The following is a 15809-nucleotide window of genomic DNA, read 5'->3' as shown; positions in this document are numbered from 1 at the left end:
TTATATCGTGATATTAGATTTTTATATCCACCCCAAATATATATATATATATATATATATATACTGTATATATATTTCCCTTTGTATTTTACCATAATTATTTAGAAATATTTATAATATGTATTTGTATATATATATATATATATATATATATTAGGGGTGGATATCAAAATCTAATATCACGATATAAGTAATTTTATTTCACAGTAACAATATATATCACAATATAGATATTTCTGCTTTAAATAAGGTCTTTTTGATATCAAAATTTTTAATACCATAGAAATTATTCTTGTCGCCAGTGTCAATATCACAGAAAACTAATACTAGCCTAAATTAATAATAAAAAACTCAAGCGCACTGAAGACAAGTAAACAGTCTGCGATTAAATAAGAATAAGAAACTAAATACAAGCAATAGGACAAAAGAACTTCAGTAGAACAAATGACTGTTACATACATTGTATAAAATAATCAAATGTATAAAAACACTGTATATTCTTCAGTGTGTAAATTAAATATATATTTCTTCTTATTAAAGTTACAAAAGTGATTTAGTCAAGAAGCAGTGAGAGATTTTCTCTTTTTTGTTGTTTGATTAACATGAATGACAGACAGCAGGAATATTAAACTGCTGTCAGTTTAAGAGCTGCCCGGATCCAATATACTGTTAAACATGTAAGCTGTTTCTCAGCTGTTTGCTTTCACTTAAGACCTAAATTACTGTGTTTACGAGGTAGCTTGCAAAGACAGACATTTTGACACATTCAACTGTGTGTATTTAACCGTTCAATGCCTATAAATCGGCAAAAATAGTACTCCCGCTCTATATGAGCACCATCTTCACGTGTGCGCGCCTCTCTGACAGCGCCTCTCTGAGGTCTCTCAGACAGCACGCACATATAGAAAAATGAGCTCTCTTTTGCTGCTGATTGCATTGCAACGGCTTAAAATCACTTGTTTTTAGACTGCAATGCTTAAAAACGCATACAAACAATATGTTTTCGTGACCACTTAACGTTATTCGTGTCTACTGGTATTCGTGTCTGCTGGTATATCGCCCACCCCTCATATATATATTTTTTTTATTTTATTTTTTTATTTTTTAGTGATGGTCAAATGCAATTGGAAAATAATATATAAAGGGAAAAATGGCATTGGTAATTTTTTTTTGTTAATATTTATATTTTTAATATTTATATGTTTATGGAGTGAAGCATACAAAATTGACACAGTATAGAGCAGTGGTGCGAGCAAATGCTGAGAGTTAAATTGTAGCAGTTATGCTCCAGAAAACAATTCAAATGTGCTTTGGGGTACCGAAGTGTATTTTTTCAAATATGCCAGTGAGGAACAGATAGGAGTATGCAGGCTCGTATGGATGAGTACTTCAAGAGAAGACAACAGGCCTCCATACTTGTGTCTGCGCCTCTCCGTCTCTCTTTTCCTCCTTCTCTCTTTCTCTAAACATGTCATCTGCAGCCCAGCCGCCCTACTCTTCCTCCTCACAGCTCTCCTCTTCGACCTCCGACCTCATAATGACCTCCTCTGGGCCTCCTCTTTTCCTGTCATTCTTTTTGTTTTGTTTTCTAGTTCCCATTTTTTGTGGGAGCTGTGCTGTGTCTCTATGCATGCGCATGCTGCTTGACGTGCTTTTTTTTTGTTGTTTCTGGAAAAAAATGTACTTTTGAGGCCTTTAAGTAAAAATTTGTCTTTGTTTGTGTTGCTCTATAACAAAATTGTGTATGCATGGCATTCAATTTATTTTTGACACATTCAACTGTGTGTATTTAACCGTTCAATGCCTATAAATCGGCAAAAATAGTACTCCCGCTCTATATGAGCACCATCTTCACGTGTGCGCGCCTCTCTGACAGCGCCTCTCTGAGGTCTCTCAGACAGCACGCACATATAGAAAAATGAGCTCTCTTTTGCTGCTGATTGCATTGCAACGGCTTAAAATCACTTGTTTTTAGACTGCAATGCTTAAAAACGCATACAAACAATATGTTTTCGTGACCACTTAACGTTATTCGTGTCTACTGGTATTCGTGTCTGCTGGTATATCGCCCACCCCTCATATATATATTTTTTTTATTTTATTTTTTTATTTTTTAGTGATGGTCAAATGCAATTGGAAAATAATATATAAAGGGAAAAATGGCATTGGTAATTTTTTTTTGTTAATATTTATATTTTTAATATTTATATGTTTATGGAGTGAAGCATACAAAATTGACACAGTATAGAGCAGTGGTGCGAGCAAATGCTGAGAGTTAAATTGTAGCAGTTATGCTCCAGAAAACAATTCAAATGTGCTTTGGGGTACCGAAGTGTATTTTTTCAAATATGCCAGTGAGGAACAGATAGGAGTATGCAGGCTCGTATGGATGAGTACTTCAAGAGAAGACAACAGGCCTCCATACTTGTGTCTGCGCCTCTCCGTCTCTCTTTTCCTCCTTCTCTCTTTCTCTAAACATGTCATCTGCAGCCCAGCCGCCCTACTCTTCCTCCTCACAGCTCTCCTCTTCGACCTCCGACCTCATAATGACCTCCTCTGGGCCTCCTCTTTTCCTGTCATTCTTTTTGTTTTGTTTTCTAGTTCCCATTTTTTGTGGGAGCTGTGCTGTGTCTCTATGCATGCGCATGCTGCTTGACGTGCTTTTTTTTTGTTAGTGCAAAATGTACTTTTGAGGCCTTTAAGTAAAAAGAGGCCTTTGTTTGTGTTGCTCTATAACAAAATTGTGTATGCATGGCATGCTTTCAATTTATACTTCCTGTGTATATGCGCTAATTGTTTTCCTGAGTGGCGTTGAATTCCTGAATTTCAGTAACTTCATTAACTCTTCTTATCTTTGGTGAATATATTAACATTGTTGTTTTAGGCCCTGCTGTTCTGTTTACATAATGCTCTGGAAAATGGATCTGTGACCGTATCGTGTTGCAGAAGCATTTTTGGAACGTTATGTGTCAACTGATTTATTGCTGTTGGTGTGTTTCAAGCGTGTTTGTGTGTCACGCATTGATTGTGTGACACCATTTTCAACAGCAGAGCTCTGTGTTGTTGCTGATGTCATGGACTGTATTCACAAACATGAAAATTGTGTAGCTATTAACGACCCCTTGTGGCTAAAACTGGAATCTATCACATATAACATTTCACATTTTTATAACCTTTATTTTTCTAAGCTAATCACTTTCTTCTGGCTGAAAGAGACCAAAATGGCTGCATAAAACAATTCAGATACAATATTCGCATAAAATTATCACATGATATATGATGTGAATGCAGTCCTAATCTGTATGTGTGTGTGTGGGAAGAAATATCTAACCTTCCTGTCAGGCCATATTAGATAATCAGATCACTCAGATGTTGTGTGTGATATCAAGATGTTTCAGAGCCATAATTTTGCGTTGTGTGTGTTGTGCTGTAATGTGATGTGTGTTTGACTGTTTGAGTGTGTTTACATTTATTTGCATGCGTACCTGTGTGGGGGTGTGTCTGTTTTTGTGTGAGTGAGTTTTCATATGTGGCTTTTGTACATAACAATGAACAAAGTTTTTACACATTTGCACCATGTTGTGTTGCTTATTTGTATTGGAGTGACAGTAGATTTATTGTGTCTCACAGTGTGCTCTGTGTGCGTCTGACTCACATGCGTGTATTCTCATTACTGGGGGCACAGTGAAGGTCTCCACTAATTCATCGCTGTAAATCATCCTCATTCTCTTCTGCAATATTTCTTCATTTCTTCTTATCATTATCATTCCAATACAACAGTAATACATCATCCATCCAACCATGGAACCATCCATGCATCCATCCACCCACATATACAGCTACAACATTTGCTCAAATGGTGACAGTTGTTTGATAAATTAGTAAAATTTATAATAGCATAATGATACAGCAAAACTACTGACAAGCTTTTTGTTTTGTTTTGTGTCATTAGGCAAGTCTGGCCATATTGTTATGGTCTGAATTAGTTAAACATACTAAATGTGATTAGTAAAATTTTGGTTATGCATTGCATTATATCATGTATTTTCAGTTAATGCTTTTCCATACTTTGTTTAAATGCTTACATTGCAAAGCTAAAAATAATACTTATTGGAGTACAGTCATATGCATTAAATATACTTTAGCTTCTTAGCAAAGCTTTGGTTGCTTTAAGCATATTAAGTTAGTATTCTATTTTTTGTTGATGCATATTTTCATTGTTTCTCAAAAATTAATCTGAAATCAATAATATGTGGACACCCTGCAGTAGAGCTGTGGACTCCCAGACTCCAGCAATATAATACAAAAATGATAAAATAGCCATGATTGATGATTATATTTCACTTTATTTTTTATATTTTTAAAATATTTATTATAATATGTATTTGTGTTGTGCTGTAAGAATGAAGAAGTACATAAAAAACTGCAAAGTTGGTAGCAGAGTTGCAGAGTTGGTCCCTGTTACACCTTAAGATCCAGAATGCCTATTTAAAACTATTGCGTGTTCTTATTAACCATGCGTACTATTGCTCACATTTCATGCAAATACAAGTCAGTTATGTATATTGCAATTCCATGCAATTCCATTTGAACAATCCCAGGAATTTGTGGTCCTACATTATGATCATACACACAAGAGAAAAGCCATTGTTGCATACTCATTAAGGTGGATGTAGTGCGTGGTCATGTACACAACTTTCATACGGATATGAGAAAGAAAGAACTGACATGAGCCAATTTTGAATCTGAGCATATTAGTGTGTATGTGGGTGGGGGAAGGTATGGTAAAGGAATATTCTGGGTTTTCAACATATTGAACATGATAATTTAAACTTGTCCCTCATTGTCCCCTCAGATGTGTAAATGAACACGTTTCAGTATACTTATAATGGAAGCTTAGCAGGAAATTTTTTAATGTTTTGTAGCTAATAAATAAACATTTACGTCATCATGAAATGAAAATTCAATTGATTTGCAAATGCATGTTATTTATCTAATTGTGAATAATTCATTCAAGTATATGCTTAATTTGTTATTTATTTATTTGACCTTGTGATGTTTAATCAAAATGTTTTCTTGACTTTAAAATTACTTGTTACTGTCTGCCAGACTTCTCCAATCCCCGCCTCTCCATGACTTACTGCAAGTTCGCGGTCAGATCTGTGTCCATCCAATCAACAACCAATGGAAAGAACCAAGCCCCGCAACCATTCATTGTCAGTTGCAATTTCAACTTTGCTTTCTACTGTTAAGTAGCTCTCCAGTTTGTATATTGGGGTCTTTAGTCTTGCGTTTCTCTTTTGCTCTGCTCCAACAATCAATTTTCAAGCATGATACACTGTGTGCCATGATTGTAAATTCTGCTTAAAATTAATTTATACCGCCTCCATGCATTAAAGCATCATTGTAAATGCAAATTTTGTTTCAAAAACCCTCAGGTTGAAAAAAACCCAGAATATTCCTTTAAAAGTTACTTTGAAACTGGATTGCTTGTTGTGAGTGAACCCAATCTCTCTCTGCAGAATGAACTTTCTGTGGCCCTGTCATTATGCTGCTTTGCGTTAAAGCACCTCTGTTCACTTATATATCGACAAACTATGACTGCACCCAGAGCACTGTGTTCTGCATGACCTTTCTGAGAGGGTCAAGACTCCCCACGTACCCCCACTGTGTCTGTGGTGTTAGCGTTGCCTTTCTTGTCTGGCCATCCCTCAGGTTACGGGCTGGTGCAGGAGGAGCTGCTCTCCCCCGCTTCTATGCAGTACAGCCTGCCCTCTCCGCTGGGCATCGAGCCCTACTGGCAGGAGGTGTCGAGTCTGGAGTGCGCGCCCATCGCCACCACTGAGGAGGACACTATGATGGAGATGTCAGACGTGCAGGTGTGGCCAGCAGGGGTCAGTCCGTCCCTGGTGACCGTGGAAGACTCGTCTCTGGATGGTAGTAGCCGTGCGGACGACTCGGAGGCTAACACGTTGAGCCTGCCATGCAGCAGTTTGGGGAGGCCCAGCAGCGGAGCCAGCGGGGCAAGTGGCTCCATCATGGAGCTGGAGGAAGAGGAGGAGGAAGAGGAGATTGAGGAAGATGACATACAGCACGAGCCGGTGTTGGCAAGCGTAGAAAAGGCATGGGCCAGTGGCGCCGTCCCAAAGGCTAACTATAACGGGCAGGCTGGAGGTCAGAGGTCGGAGGGCAAGAGGACAGAGGAAGCAGCGGCGGCGGGCGGCAGTTTGACGGGTGTAGCTAGAGGAGCAGGAAAGGGTGGAAAAGAGGCAAGTTCAGAGGAAAAGTTTTCTGTTCTTACAGGGCAACAGCTCTACGCTCAGTTGTGCGAGAGAACCGGACTGACCCGAGCCCTTGAACACAACGGGGACAGGTACGGATTGCGTTCCCACGTTATAGTTAGGTGTGGACTTCGCTATTTTCGCAAAATTAGAACCACTATTAAAACTTTAAACGTCGTCCTTTGGACAGACAACTTTACACCGTCATTGTCCGTTCCTCCTTCGCAGGCTCAGCGGCGGTGCCTTCCAGCCTTACTCGCAGGAGAAAGACTCCTTCCACAGCTGGTCCCAACCCAAAGCGAGGCAGACCATGGAGGCCGTGATGTCATCGTCCCCGGACCACAATCAGTCACGTGTAGCACAGGAGGCCCTACTTACACCGGTATGTGATACAGGCCATTCGGAGGTCCTGCGGGGGCGTCTGCTGGGCACTCAGCCCTTTGATAAAGGGCTGGGCTTCTCCCATCAGGAGGGGGAATTACGGGCATGGGACCAGGACAGACGGAAGGCACAGGTGTGTCCCCTGGGCCTGTCCAGTCTGAGCAAAGAACATGATTTTGGGCACAGTCTTGACTTCAGTTAATTGGTAATGATAATTAATCCAGCTATTATTCCCTGCTTGCAGAAGGATGATCCAATAGATCTCTCCAGTGATCATCTACATGAAGAGCAGTTTACTGATGAGCATGGGAATGTTGTGAGCAAGGTAGGTCATCTGGTTTCTTTTAGGTATATAGAAGTTTCAATCTGGCTCACCATTTTGAGATTATCATCAGTTATGATGGGTAATATAGTTTCTGTTTTCTAATATTTCATAGATATCATTTGAATAATTGTTGAATTGATTCCTAATTCATTTATTTTTTGCTGTTTGCTTTTATTAAACTACATTTGCTCTATATACACAACTGTACAAATGTTAGGATTTGTAATATTTTCTAATGTTTTTAAAATATGTTTTTATGCACCCTCATGTCGTTCCAAACCCGTAAGACCTTTGTTCATCTTCGGAACACAAATTAAGATATTTTTGATGACATCCGAGAACTTTCTGACCCTGCTGCATAAACAACAACTGAACTACCACGTTCAAGGCCCAGAAAGGTAGTAAGGACATTGTTAAAATAGTCTATGCGATATCAGTGGTACAACCGTAATTTTATGAAGCTATAAGAAAACTTTTTGTTTGCAAAGAAAACAAAAATAAGGACTTTATTCAACAATGTCTTCTCTTCCGTGTCAGTCTTCCATGCGCGTTCACAAGAATACCACGACGCATGCGTGTGGTGCTGCTGATGCAGGAGTTGGCATTCTGATGTTAGAACATCCATCTCTTAGTTCATCTTCTGTATATTCTGGTTCGAATAAGTAAGGCTGGGCAAAAAATTGCAAGTCATCCTCTGTCGAAATCTTCAGACATGTTTACGAAGACTGTTTTATGGTATAGCATGTGTCTTTCTCTGCTTGTAAACAAGGCGCAGTGCATCCGTGTTCTACGTAAGAACGCCGGCTCCTGCGTCGACAAGAGTCAATACTTTTACATAATATCCTAATTTGTTCCGAATGTGTTCCGAAGACGAACGAAGGTCTAACGGGTTTGGAAATACATACATGGAGGGTGAATAATTAATGACAGACCCTTTAAGTTCATTCAGACTCAGACCATAGACTTATTTTGTGCAGGGAATATTTGTTCAGTGAATCAAACTAACGAAATGCCCAAATTACCACTAGTTAACAAACTAGCACACTTACATAATGATTCAATCATCTTTTCACTTGTGCCTCTCCTCCCTCCTGCTTTTCTCCAGTTGGGCATGGATGTGAAAAGGGATGTCCAGACCGTGAAGCACTCCAGTCTACGGAGAGTAAAGCACTGAAACAAACAAACTGTCCTGAAGGTACGGCCCGGAACGGGTAAAATGATTAGAGTATTACCTAAGAACAACTTTAAACCCATGGGGCAGGCTAGCTTTGCTAAATTTGAGTGATTCGTCCATCGGTTTGATGTTTTAGTGGCTTTGCTTCAGACAATGTCTCTTTGAAGGAGCTATTTGTTCATGAAGGATTGCTCTTCCAGGGTCGAACATCCACTGCCAAATCATCTTTCACCTACGCACGACTGGGAGATAGGACGAGACATGGAGCGATAATGGAAAAAAACAAAACATGCAGCGAAAGAACAACACATCACGCCAAATCCTACAGTCAAGCAACCATGGAGCGCCACAGAAAACAACAAGGAGATGGCGTTCTCTACCTGTAGTTTTGTAACATTTTTAACAGAAGAAAAAAGAAACATACAACTAGCATAGGGCATGAACTTTTTATACAAAACGTGAAGAAAACCACCAAAAAAAGCAACAAAAGTGCTTCCTGTCAACTGTAAACGCATGACTGACTGCTGGTGCATGACCTATGAGCTGTCATTATCTAAAGAACTGAAGGGGTACAAGGTAAAGGGCCGTTCCAGGACTGGCATCGGGGAGGGAAAAAACCTTTGGACCTTGGATCTTAAAAAAAAAACGAGAGACTCTTGAAACAAAGGGTCTTGGGAACACAACAGCCCCAAAAAAGCAACAGTTCTTTATTTTGTCAAATTGATTGTCATTACACAGCAGCATAGTGGATGCTAAGCCCGTCACGTCATTTCCCACAGGCCCTTTATCCTGTTATTCAATGTGATATATGCACTCTAATGCTACGTGAATGTGCGTCGGTGTGTGTCGGTATCTAACGCATGTGTACTCGCTTCTGGCTTGGTACTGAGCTTTTTTTCTGGATCGGTCAGAGCTCATTTGGTGTTTGCCATGGGAATGACAACAAGCCACTGTGCTCTCCTGCTCGTGAACGTCCGCCTGCGTTTATTTCCATTTTGTGAAGCGTATCCGTGTTCCTTTGAACTGTCAGCCACCTTTTAGTCTTATATCTCTCATTTTGAATTTCAAGCCCCCCTGTTTAAAAAAAAAAACGAACTGATTTATTTGTTGCAGGTAGTGTAGCTTTGTACGTAACACCAAAAATGGCAACCTAAGGAGGGCATGTGCTTTCTCTGTCTGACAGTTCACAACTCTAACCTCTGAACTACCGACCATCTGTTCATCCACATTTGTAGCTCAGCTGCTTGACTAAAACCGCCATGTCGGACCGATTTCAGACTAATGTAGCATTGCATGCTGTTCTCTTGGGCCCGCACTAGGCCTGGATGTTTTTATTTATTTTATATTTATTAATCAAGCTGTGCTGGTGAAAAAAAAACATTTGTAGCTGTGAAGTGTGGGGCTTGGGGACTATCTCTGAGTAACTGCCTTTGTAATGTTTGGGATTTCGGATGAAGTTACGCGACAAGGAAGCGTCTTAAACGATTATTCTTTTTGTTTGTTTGTTTGTTTGTTTTTCATTTAGATGTACAGTTAAAAATAGACCGATAAATATACAGACAGCACTGTGAAAGTCCACCTTAAAATTGACCCCTGAACTGTGAACTCACAACTGTCTGTCTCACTTTTTGGCTTCAAATGTTTCACTTTTACCAGTACCAACACACACGAACAAGGTTATATGGTAACTAAGCTTAAACTACTTCTATTGCAACTTCATTATTAACGTCATTTGCATGTGTTTTTTAGTTGTTATTCTTTTTTTAACTACGAAAGAGCCCAAACATACACAAAACTGTTGAAGTATAGTCTACCAAAGCAATAATATCAAACGTGCTGCAACAGTTGGAATACTGCGTTGTTGTCGGTGTGTGTGTGTGTGCGCGCGCGTGTTTTTCTGTCTATGAGCGCTTGTGGTTTCAGTATATACTGTATTAACCCGACATTTTAGTAGCATTTGTAAGACGTATACGATTCAAGAGATATAACAGCATGCATGAGTATGTCACACCGTATGCAATTACGTGATCTACATGCCAACTCCAGTTCACTGAACGGTAGCTGTTTCACTTTAATGGACAAGGTTTCTTTGAACGGCTGGCAAGCATAATGAAATCAGGTACGGTGCTCAGCATTTAATCACAGCACAGTTGCTTACATAGTCACAAGCACACCGTGATATACTGTCTCACACATATGTGTAGTTTAAGTTGAGGGATGTCATTGAATGAGTGAATGAATAAATGAACTTATCCTCCAAACTAAAAAAAAAAAAAGATTTATGGAATGCATGGACAATTGGACGAATGACAATGAGTGTACTTTCATATTTAAAAAAAAAAAAGTCTAATCAGATCCTAGTGTTTTTGTTGATTTCATGAAATTGTGTGCTTTGTGAGAATGCACACGTCCCTTCGCTTTAAAACCCTCATGAGTTTTGCCTTCACTGTATATTGTTTTCTACAGTTCACTCAGGTTTATGTTGACAGATGATTTCTCTTCCATTATTCTAGTTAATACACATGTAACGGTAAATCCTACATCCACTCAAAGGAGTATAAGGATTATCAGGGGTGTTGGGAAGTGGGTAAGGGAAGTGACCTCAGCATGATTGACATGGATACATGTTCAATATCTTATCGCTGCTGTAATTGTTAACTGAGACATACAATTCCTGAAAATGGGGGAAAGGAAGAGAATGTTTTCAATTAATTCATTAATTTATATTTATTTAATTATTTATCTGTGGTTTGTTTAAGGAACAAAACGATCTAACATTGCAATCATTATGTATTAAAAAAGAGTTTATGTACAATGTTTAACTGTTGCAAAAAATAGACTTCACCTATACTCCTTTAGAATGGATTAATGACAATATAAACGCAATATCATATTACTCTGTACTAAGGAATGCAACTGCGCACATGCACAGAAAAAGATGTTTTTAATAAAGAATATATGTATAAATATATGACAAACTATATTTAATTAGAATGCTATGCACCCTTATTAGAGTTGTTATGGATGTACTTTAAATATATTAGTTAGAATCCCGTAATACATACATGCCCATGTCATGGGAAATGTGGAGGCTTTGTAGCTATTTGAACATGTTTTCATTTCCTTTTTTTTTATTGTAACGGAGACAGGAAATACGAACACTGAATATGTATACAAGCCTTTTATTCAGATTCATTCTGATATGAAGATATGTATAGATCATTTACCCTGCACACCAGCTCAGATCATTTACAAAAATTAATAAAGAAAGATGTGACATATTGTGACACTGTGTGCGTGTGTAAGAGAATGTGCCAAATATTACTGATATGCATTTATAAATCTAGCAGGCTATTAACGTAAAAGAATGAATGAACGGAGACTACAGGATGGGTACATATTTTAACATAGGATAATTTTCAACTCCAACTTGTCACCATTGTCACAGAAAATCTTATGATGTTGACAAAATTATCATATTTTGCATATCCACGTGTATTATACAGTGTGATACTTAAAAATATTGTAAAATAACTACTAAGTAACTTTAAAAAAAAATTTTTTGTTAAAATTAATCCGATATTTTTTCTTACAAAAAACACTAAGATCATCTCTAAGTAATTTCGGTGGAGATGTTGCCATGAAAGTACACGAATGGCAAGTAAAGTTTTGTCCATGAATCTGTGTACAACTCGTGTAAACGTCGAAAAAAAACTACATTTCCTATCGTGCTATTGCAATACCGCCGCATACCGCCGTTGTATCAATTCTCCGTTTTAAACAGCCCTTTCCTGCTCGTGTTTTGTTGAGTGTGTGCTGTGTGCATGAGGGAGTGAGAGAGAAAACGTGGTCACGGAGAAGGCTAGCATTTTAGCTAGTTTGCGAGTGTGAATGAAGTGTTATACAGGCTCAAATATTTAGTATTATTTATTTTTGTATGTAGTAAAGTTTGCCACAAACGGACAAGGTAAATAATTATAGAAAGTAACTTGATACCGAACTGCTGCTAACATAGATTTTTTTTCCGGTTAAATTCGAGCTGAACTGTTTTATTATTTTGCTCTAAGGTGCAGAGACACTATTTGATTAAGGTAGCTGGCTGAATTTGTGATTGCACTAGTGTTGAAAATGTCCATGGGCAGTCAGAAGACCACCAGTCAGGCAATTCCGACCACCAGACGAGTCACAATCAACGATGCGGCCCATATGCCTCACGATTACTCTACGACGCCCGGAGGGACCCTCTTTAGCACGACTCCTGGAGGTAAATGTCACGAACTTGCAGATGAATCGTTTGGGGGCACTCGCAGCTGTCGCGGTGCATGCATTGTTTTTGTTATGACCGCGACATAGCGATGCATCTCCGCTCGCATTGTCTTTGTGCTTGACAGACCGCGGTGCGCGTGCTCATAACGCTCCAGCCTGCTGGTCTTGTATTGTTTGCCTTTTAACTGTACCTGTGAAGGGGTCATAAATTCAGGTTATGTTATCTTTACGACGAGAAGAACATTGTTTTATTGACTCGACTGCAGTCTTTATTTGTCTTGCTAAACAATGTTCTGCTGGTCTTCTCAGACGTTGGAATGGCAGAAATACTATTCAGATATGCTTACGATGTACAATTCTAAACGTAAAAACAGGAATTGATTGATTAAAAAATGAAATTAAATAAGTATACATTCCAAATAAAGAGGTTATTTCTTTACAGGCCGTTTTGACTGTTTCAAATTTTGAACATTTCATTTATGACATTAAAATTACTTAAGATGACATCATGGCCTTGAACGACCTTCAAGTGTATTTTGGACGGGCTGGTGTGGTGTTCTAATATTATGCATGATAATGAAATTTGTCCACTTTTTGAAGATGAATGAATTATTTTAAAAAGGAAAAAGTATCTTTTTTTTATAGCTGAGGAAAAATATGAAACATTCTCTCATGAAAAATAGAAACATTCTCTCATGTCTGTTATAATTACTTTTATGTTTTATTATGTACATTGTGGATTTTGTCAGATGACAAAATTTGTAAACCGTCGACAAAAGTGGACGTGACGCCTCTCCAGGCATGTGACTGTGTTGGTTTCCCATTGTAAACGGCCACTTCTGCTTTTCTAGTGCATAAGGGTGACTATTCTTATTATTGTAAATAGTGTATCAATCACTGTTTGTCTAGAGATCATCAGATGAGCCGTGATGTAACACACAATAGTCGCCTTACAAAAATTCCCAAGAGCAATATATCATGCTTGATTTCTATGCATAAACCAATGGGTTGTGTTTATAGGTGTTTCAGGCTGTTTTCTACACCGTAATGCACTCATTAGCTTTTCCTCACTGAGTGAATGTAGTTCAAGGATGTTTGTGTGTGACTGTTCACAGTAGGTTCAACAGGGCTGATAGGAGGAGAGCTGATAGTATGTTCTCACTACTTCATTTCAGCCTGTCGGCTTGTGCTTTTCTGTTCTGATAAGGAAAAAGTGTAATGAAAAATAGGGTGTCAAACATTGACACTTTACAAGGGTCAGGTTTTAATGATGCAACTCTTGAATGTTGTAAACTGCACAGTCGTAGGAACATGTTTAGACATGTTTGGATTGAATGTAACCCACAATACTAACATGGCACTTACTGAACGCACCTGGCTGGCCTCCATGTTTTCACAGGCTTGTCGGTCAACTTTGCTCTTGTAGCCTGTTCTAAGACTGTTGTTTCCTTCCCGTAATATAATCTTGATTTGATTACTAAATAATTATGTAGGCACCCGGATCATCTATGACCGAAAATTGTATAATATGATGTAAGAAAATAAGGAGCTTATACTCGAGGGGAAAAAAAGGCCTCATTTTTTTTTCAGAGACCCATGCATTTTGATGCAGTTGCTGATATTTATATGCATGTAAATGTGCATGTAAGTAAGATTACTTGCATAAAATGCATATAAATATTAGTTATCATTTTATATCCCCCAATAATGTTTTAATAAGAAGATATTTAAATGCTTAGTTTTATGATCAACGCTCTGTTTTAATTGTCCTCAATTGATGTATTATATTTAATACTTAGATTTTAACATAATTTTTTTCTAAAAATGATGTATGGATAATCAAGTAAGTGTCTTCAATCTAGTAAGTGTTCATCTTGAAAAATCACTAACAATATAAAAGTATTCTTATGTGTACTTCATAAAAATCATGAAAGATTTCACAGCAAAACAACATCATCACGATGCATCATGACCTGAAGACCTTTTACTTGCTAAAAACTGTAAATTATCAATCAAATGACAGAAGGCATGTACTAGATGGTGTACAACAGGTTTTTCAGCAAGGTTTTTGATCATATTGATAACTCCATGGACTTGGAAATTTGTGTATCAAATGAGATGCAGTAGAATTTATAGGGTTAAATGTTTAATTTTTTCTGTAATTTCAAGGGGATGATGCCCAGTTTGAAATGGATATCTAACTACAACAGAGGACGGGCTACACGAAGGAGGCGATGACTGTAACAAGTATTACTGTGATGATAACTTCCCTGAGAGGATAAATGCACAGAAGACTTCTCCTTCCATGTCATCTGTCTTTTTTCTTTCATTTACCTGCTGTTTAAATGATATTTTCCTTTCCTGTACTGATGCTGACGTTCAAGACGCACACAAAGCCATTATTTTAGATTCTCAACATCAGCTAACACTGTTGTGCCTGAAAGAGCCACTATCTCAGATGACAGATTTCAGACTTCTGCCTAAGACATGGAGGACATCTCACAGGCCACCATGTGACATTGTTTGTTTGATACAGATTTGTGTAGTTTTACAGAATGGTCATTAGAGGGAGCAATGGTTCTCTTCTTGGTGGTTTTCTCATCAAGAATGGTGTGGAGGAAATCCAGATGCCAACTCCTATAAATTTAGCATACCGCAAATCAGTGAATTTGACCACTTTCCATTTGGCATTGATACTTTTTGTAATGTAAAATCTAATTTCTGTTTATCCTAATGAGTATGCTCACCTAAAGTGTCATTCAACATAATGTAAAATGCCTTTGTACAATATTTTTATTTTTTATTTTTTGCTGTGAAGTTCTCTAAAACTGCCCTGTTATTTCTGAATACTGAACGCACCTGGCTGGCCTCCATGTTTTCACAGGCTTGTCGGTCAACTTTGCTCTTGTAGCCTGTTCTAAGACTGTTGTTTCCTTCCCGTAATATAATCTTGATTTGATTACTAAATAATTATGTAGGCACCCGGATCATCTATGACCGAAAATTCCTGCTGAACTGTCGCAGCTCCCCGCTGGCCCGCACACCACCCTGCTGCCTCCCTGACATTCCGGGGGTGACCAGTCCTCCTGCCGTCACCATGAATAATGACAAGGCCTACCCCAAACAGACTGTCAATAATAACAGCATCAGCCCCCTGGCGGACAAGAGCGCAGGTAAATGTGCACTGAAGCTAAAATTTGTTATTAACCGTGTAAAGCCTGATATATGAAATAATCCCATTTTATAATAATATCTAAACATAATAATAACAATAAAATGTATATTGTTTTATTATAACAAATTAATGTTCTTTTAAAATAATAAAATTTGTAGCCTATAAATGCTTTTTAAATGGAACAGTTTAACAAAAATACCTAATATA

General features: G+C 38.1%; 1 protein-coding gene and 1 long non-coding RNA gene across 5 annotated transcripts in view; one reads left to right on the top strand and one right to left on the bottom strand.

The window, feature by feature from the left end:
• Positions 1-8790, top strand: part of LOC107706512 (ankyrin-1-like) — an 84154-nt gene extending 75364 nt beyond the window's left edge. For 2 of the 4 annotated variants that reach the window (XM_016510248.1, XM_016510247.1), the window contains 5 exons: positions 5716-6373; positions 6510-6795; positions 6907-6987; positions 8093-8182; positions 8362-8790. In XM_016510248.1, coding sequence (XP_016365734.1) covers positions 5716-6373; positions 6510-6795; positions 6907-6987; positions 8093-8161 — 1094 coding nt within the window. In that variant the 3' untranslated portion in view covers positions 8162-8182; positions 8362-8790. The remainder of the gene's footprint in view (positions 1-5715; positions 6374-6509; positions 6796-6906; positions 6988-8092; positions 8183-8361) is intronic. The other 2 variants (XM_016510249.1, XM_016510250.1) reach the window with 2 other exon arrangements.
• Positions 8791-13643: 4853 nt separating this feature from the next.
• LOC107706514 (uncharacterized) lies at positions 13644-15399 on the bottom strand. Its single transcript, XR_001636153.1, has 2 exons — positions 15287-15399; positions 13644-13801 (listed from the first exon to the last, which is right to left on the bottom strand). It is a non-coding gene; the product is annotated as an uncharacterized LOC107706514 (long non-coding RNA).
• Between the last annotated feature and the right edge of the window lie 410 nt (positions 15400-15809).

The sequence above is a fragment of the Sinocyclocheilus rhinocerous genome, unplaced genomic scaffold (genome assembly GCF_001515625.1).
Source record: "Sinocyclocheilus rhinocerous isolate Xijiao unplaced genomic scaffold, SAMN03320098_v1.1 scaffold1405, whole genome shotgun sequence".
NCBI classification, from domain to species: domain Eukaryota; kingdom Metazoa; phylum Chordata; class Actinopteri; order Cypriniformes; family Cyprinidae; genus Sinocyclocheilus; species Sinocyclocheilus rhinocerous.
The sequence above is the reverse complement of the archived record's forward strand: the minus strand, read 5'-3'. Positions and strand labels throughout refer to the sequence as shown.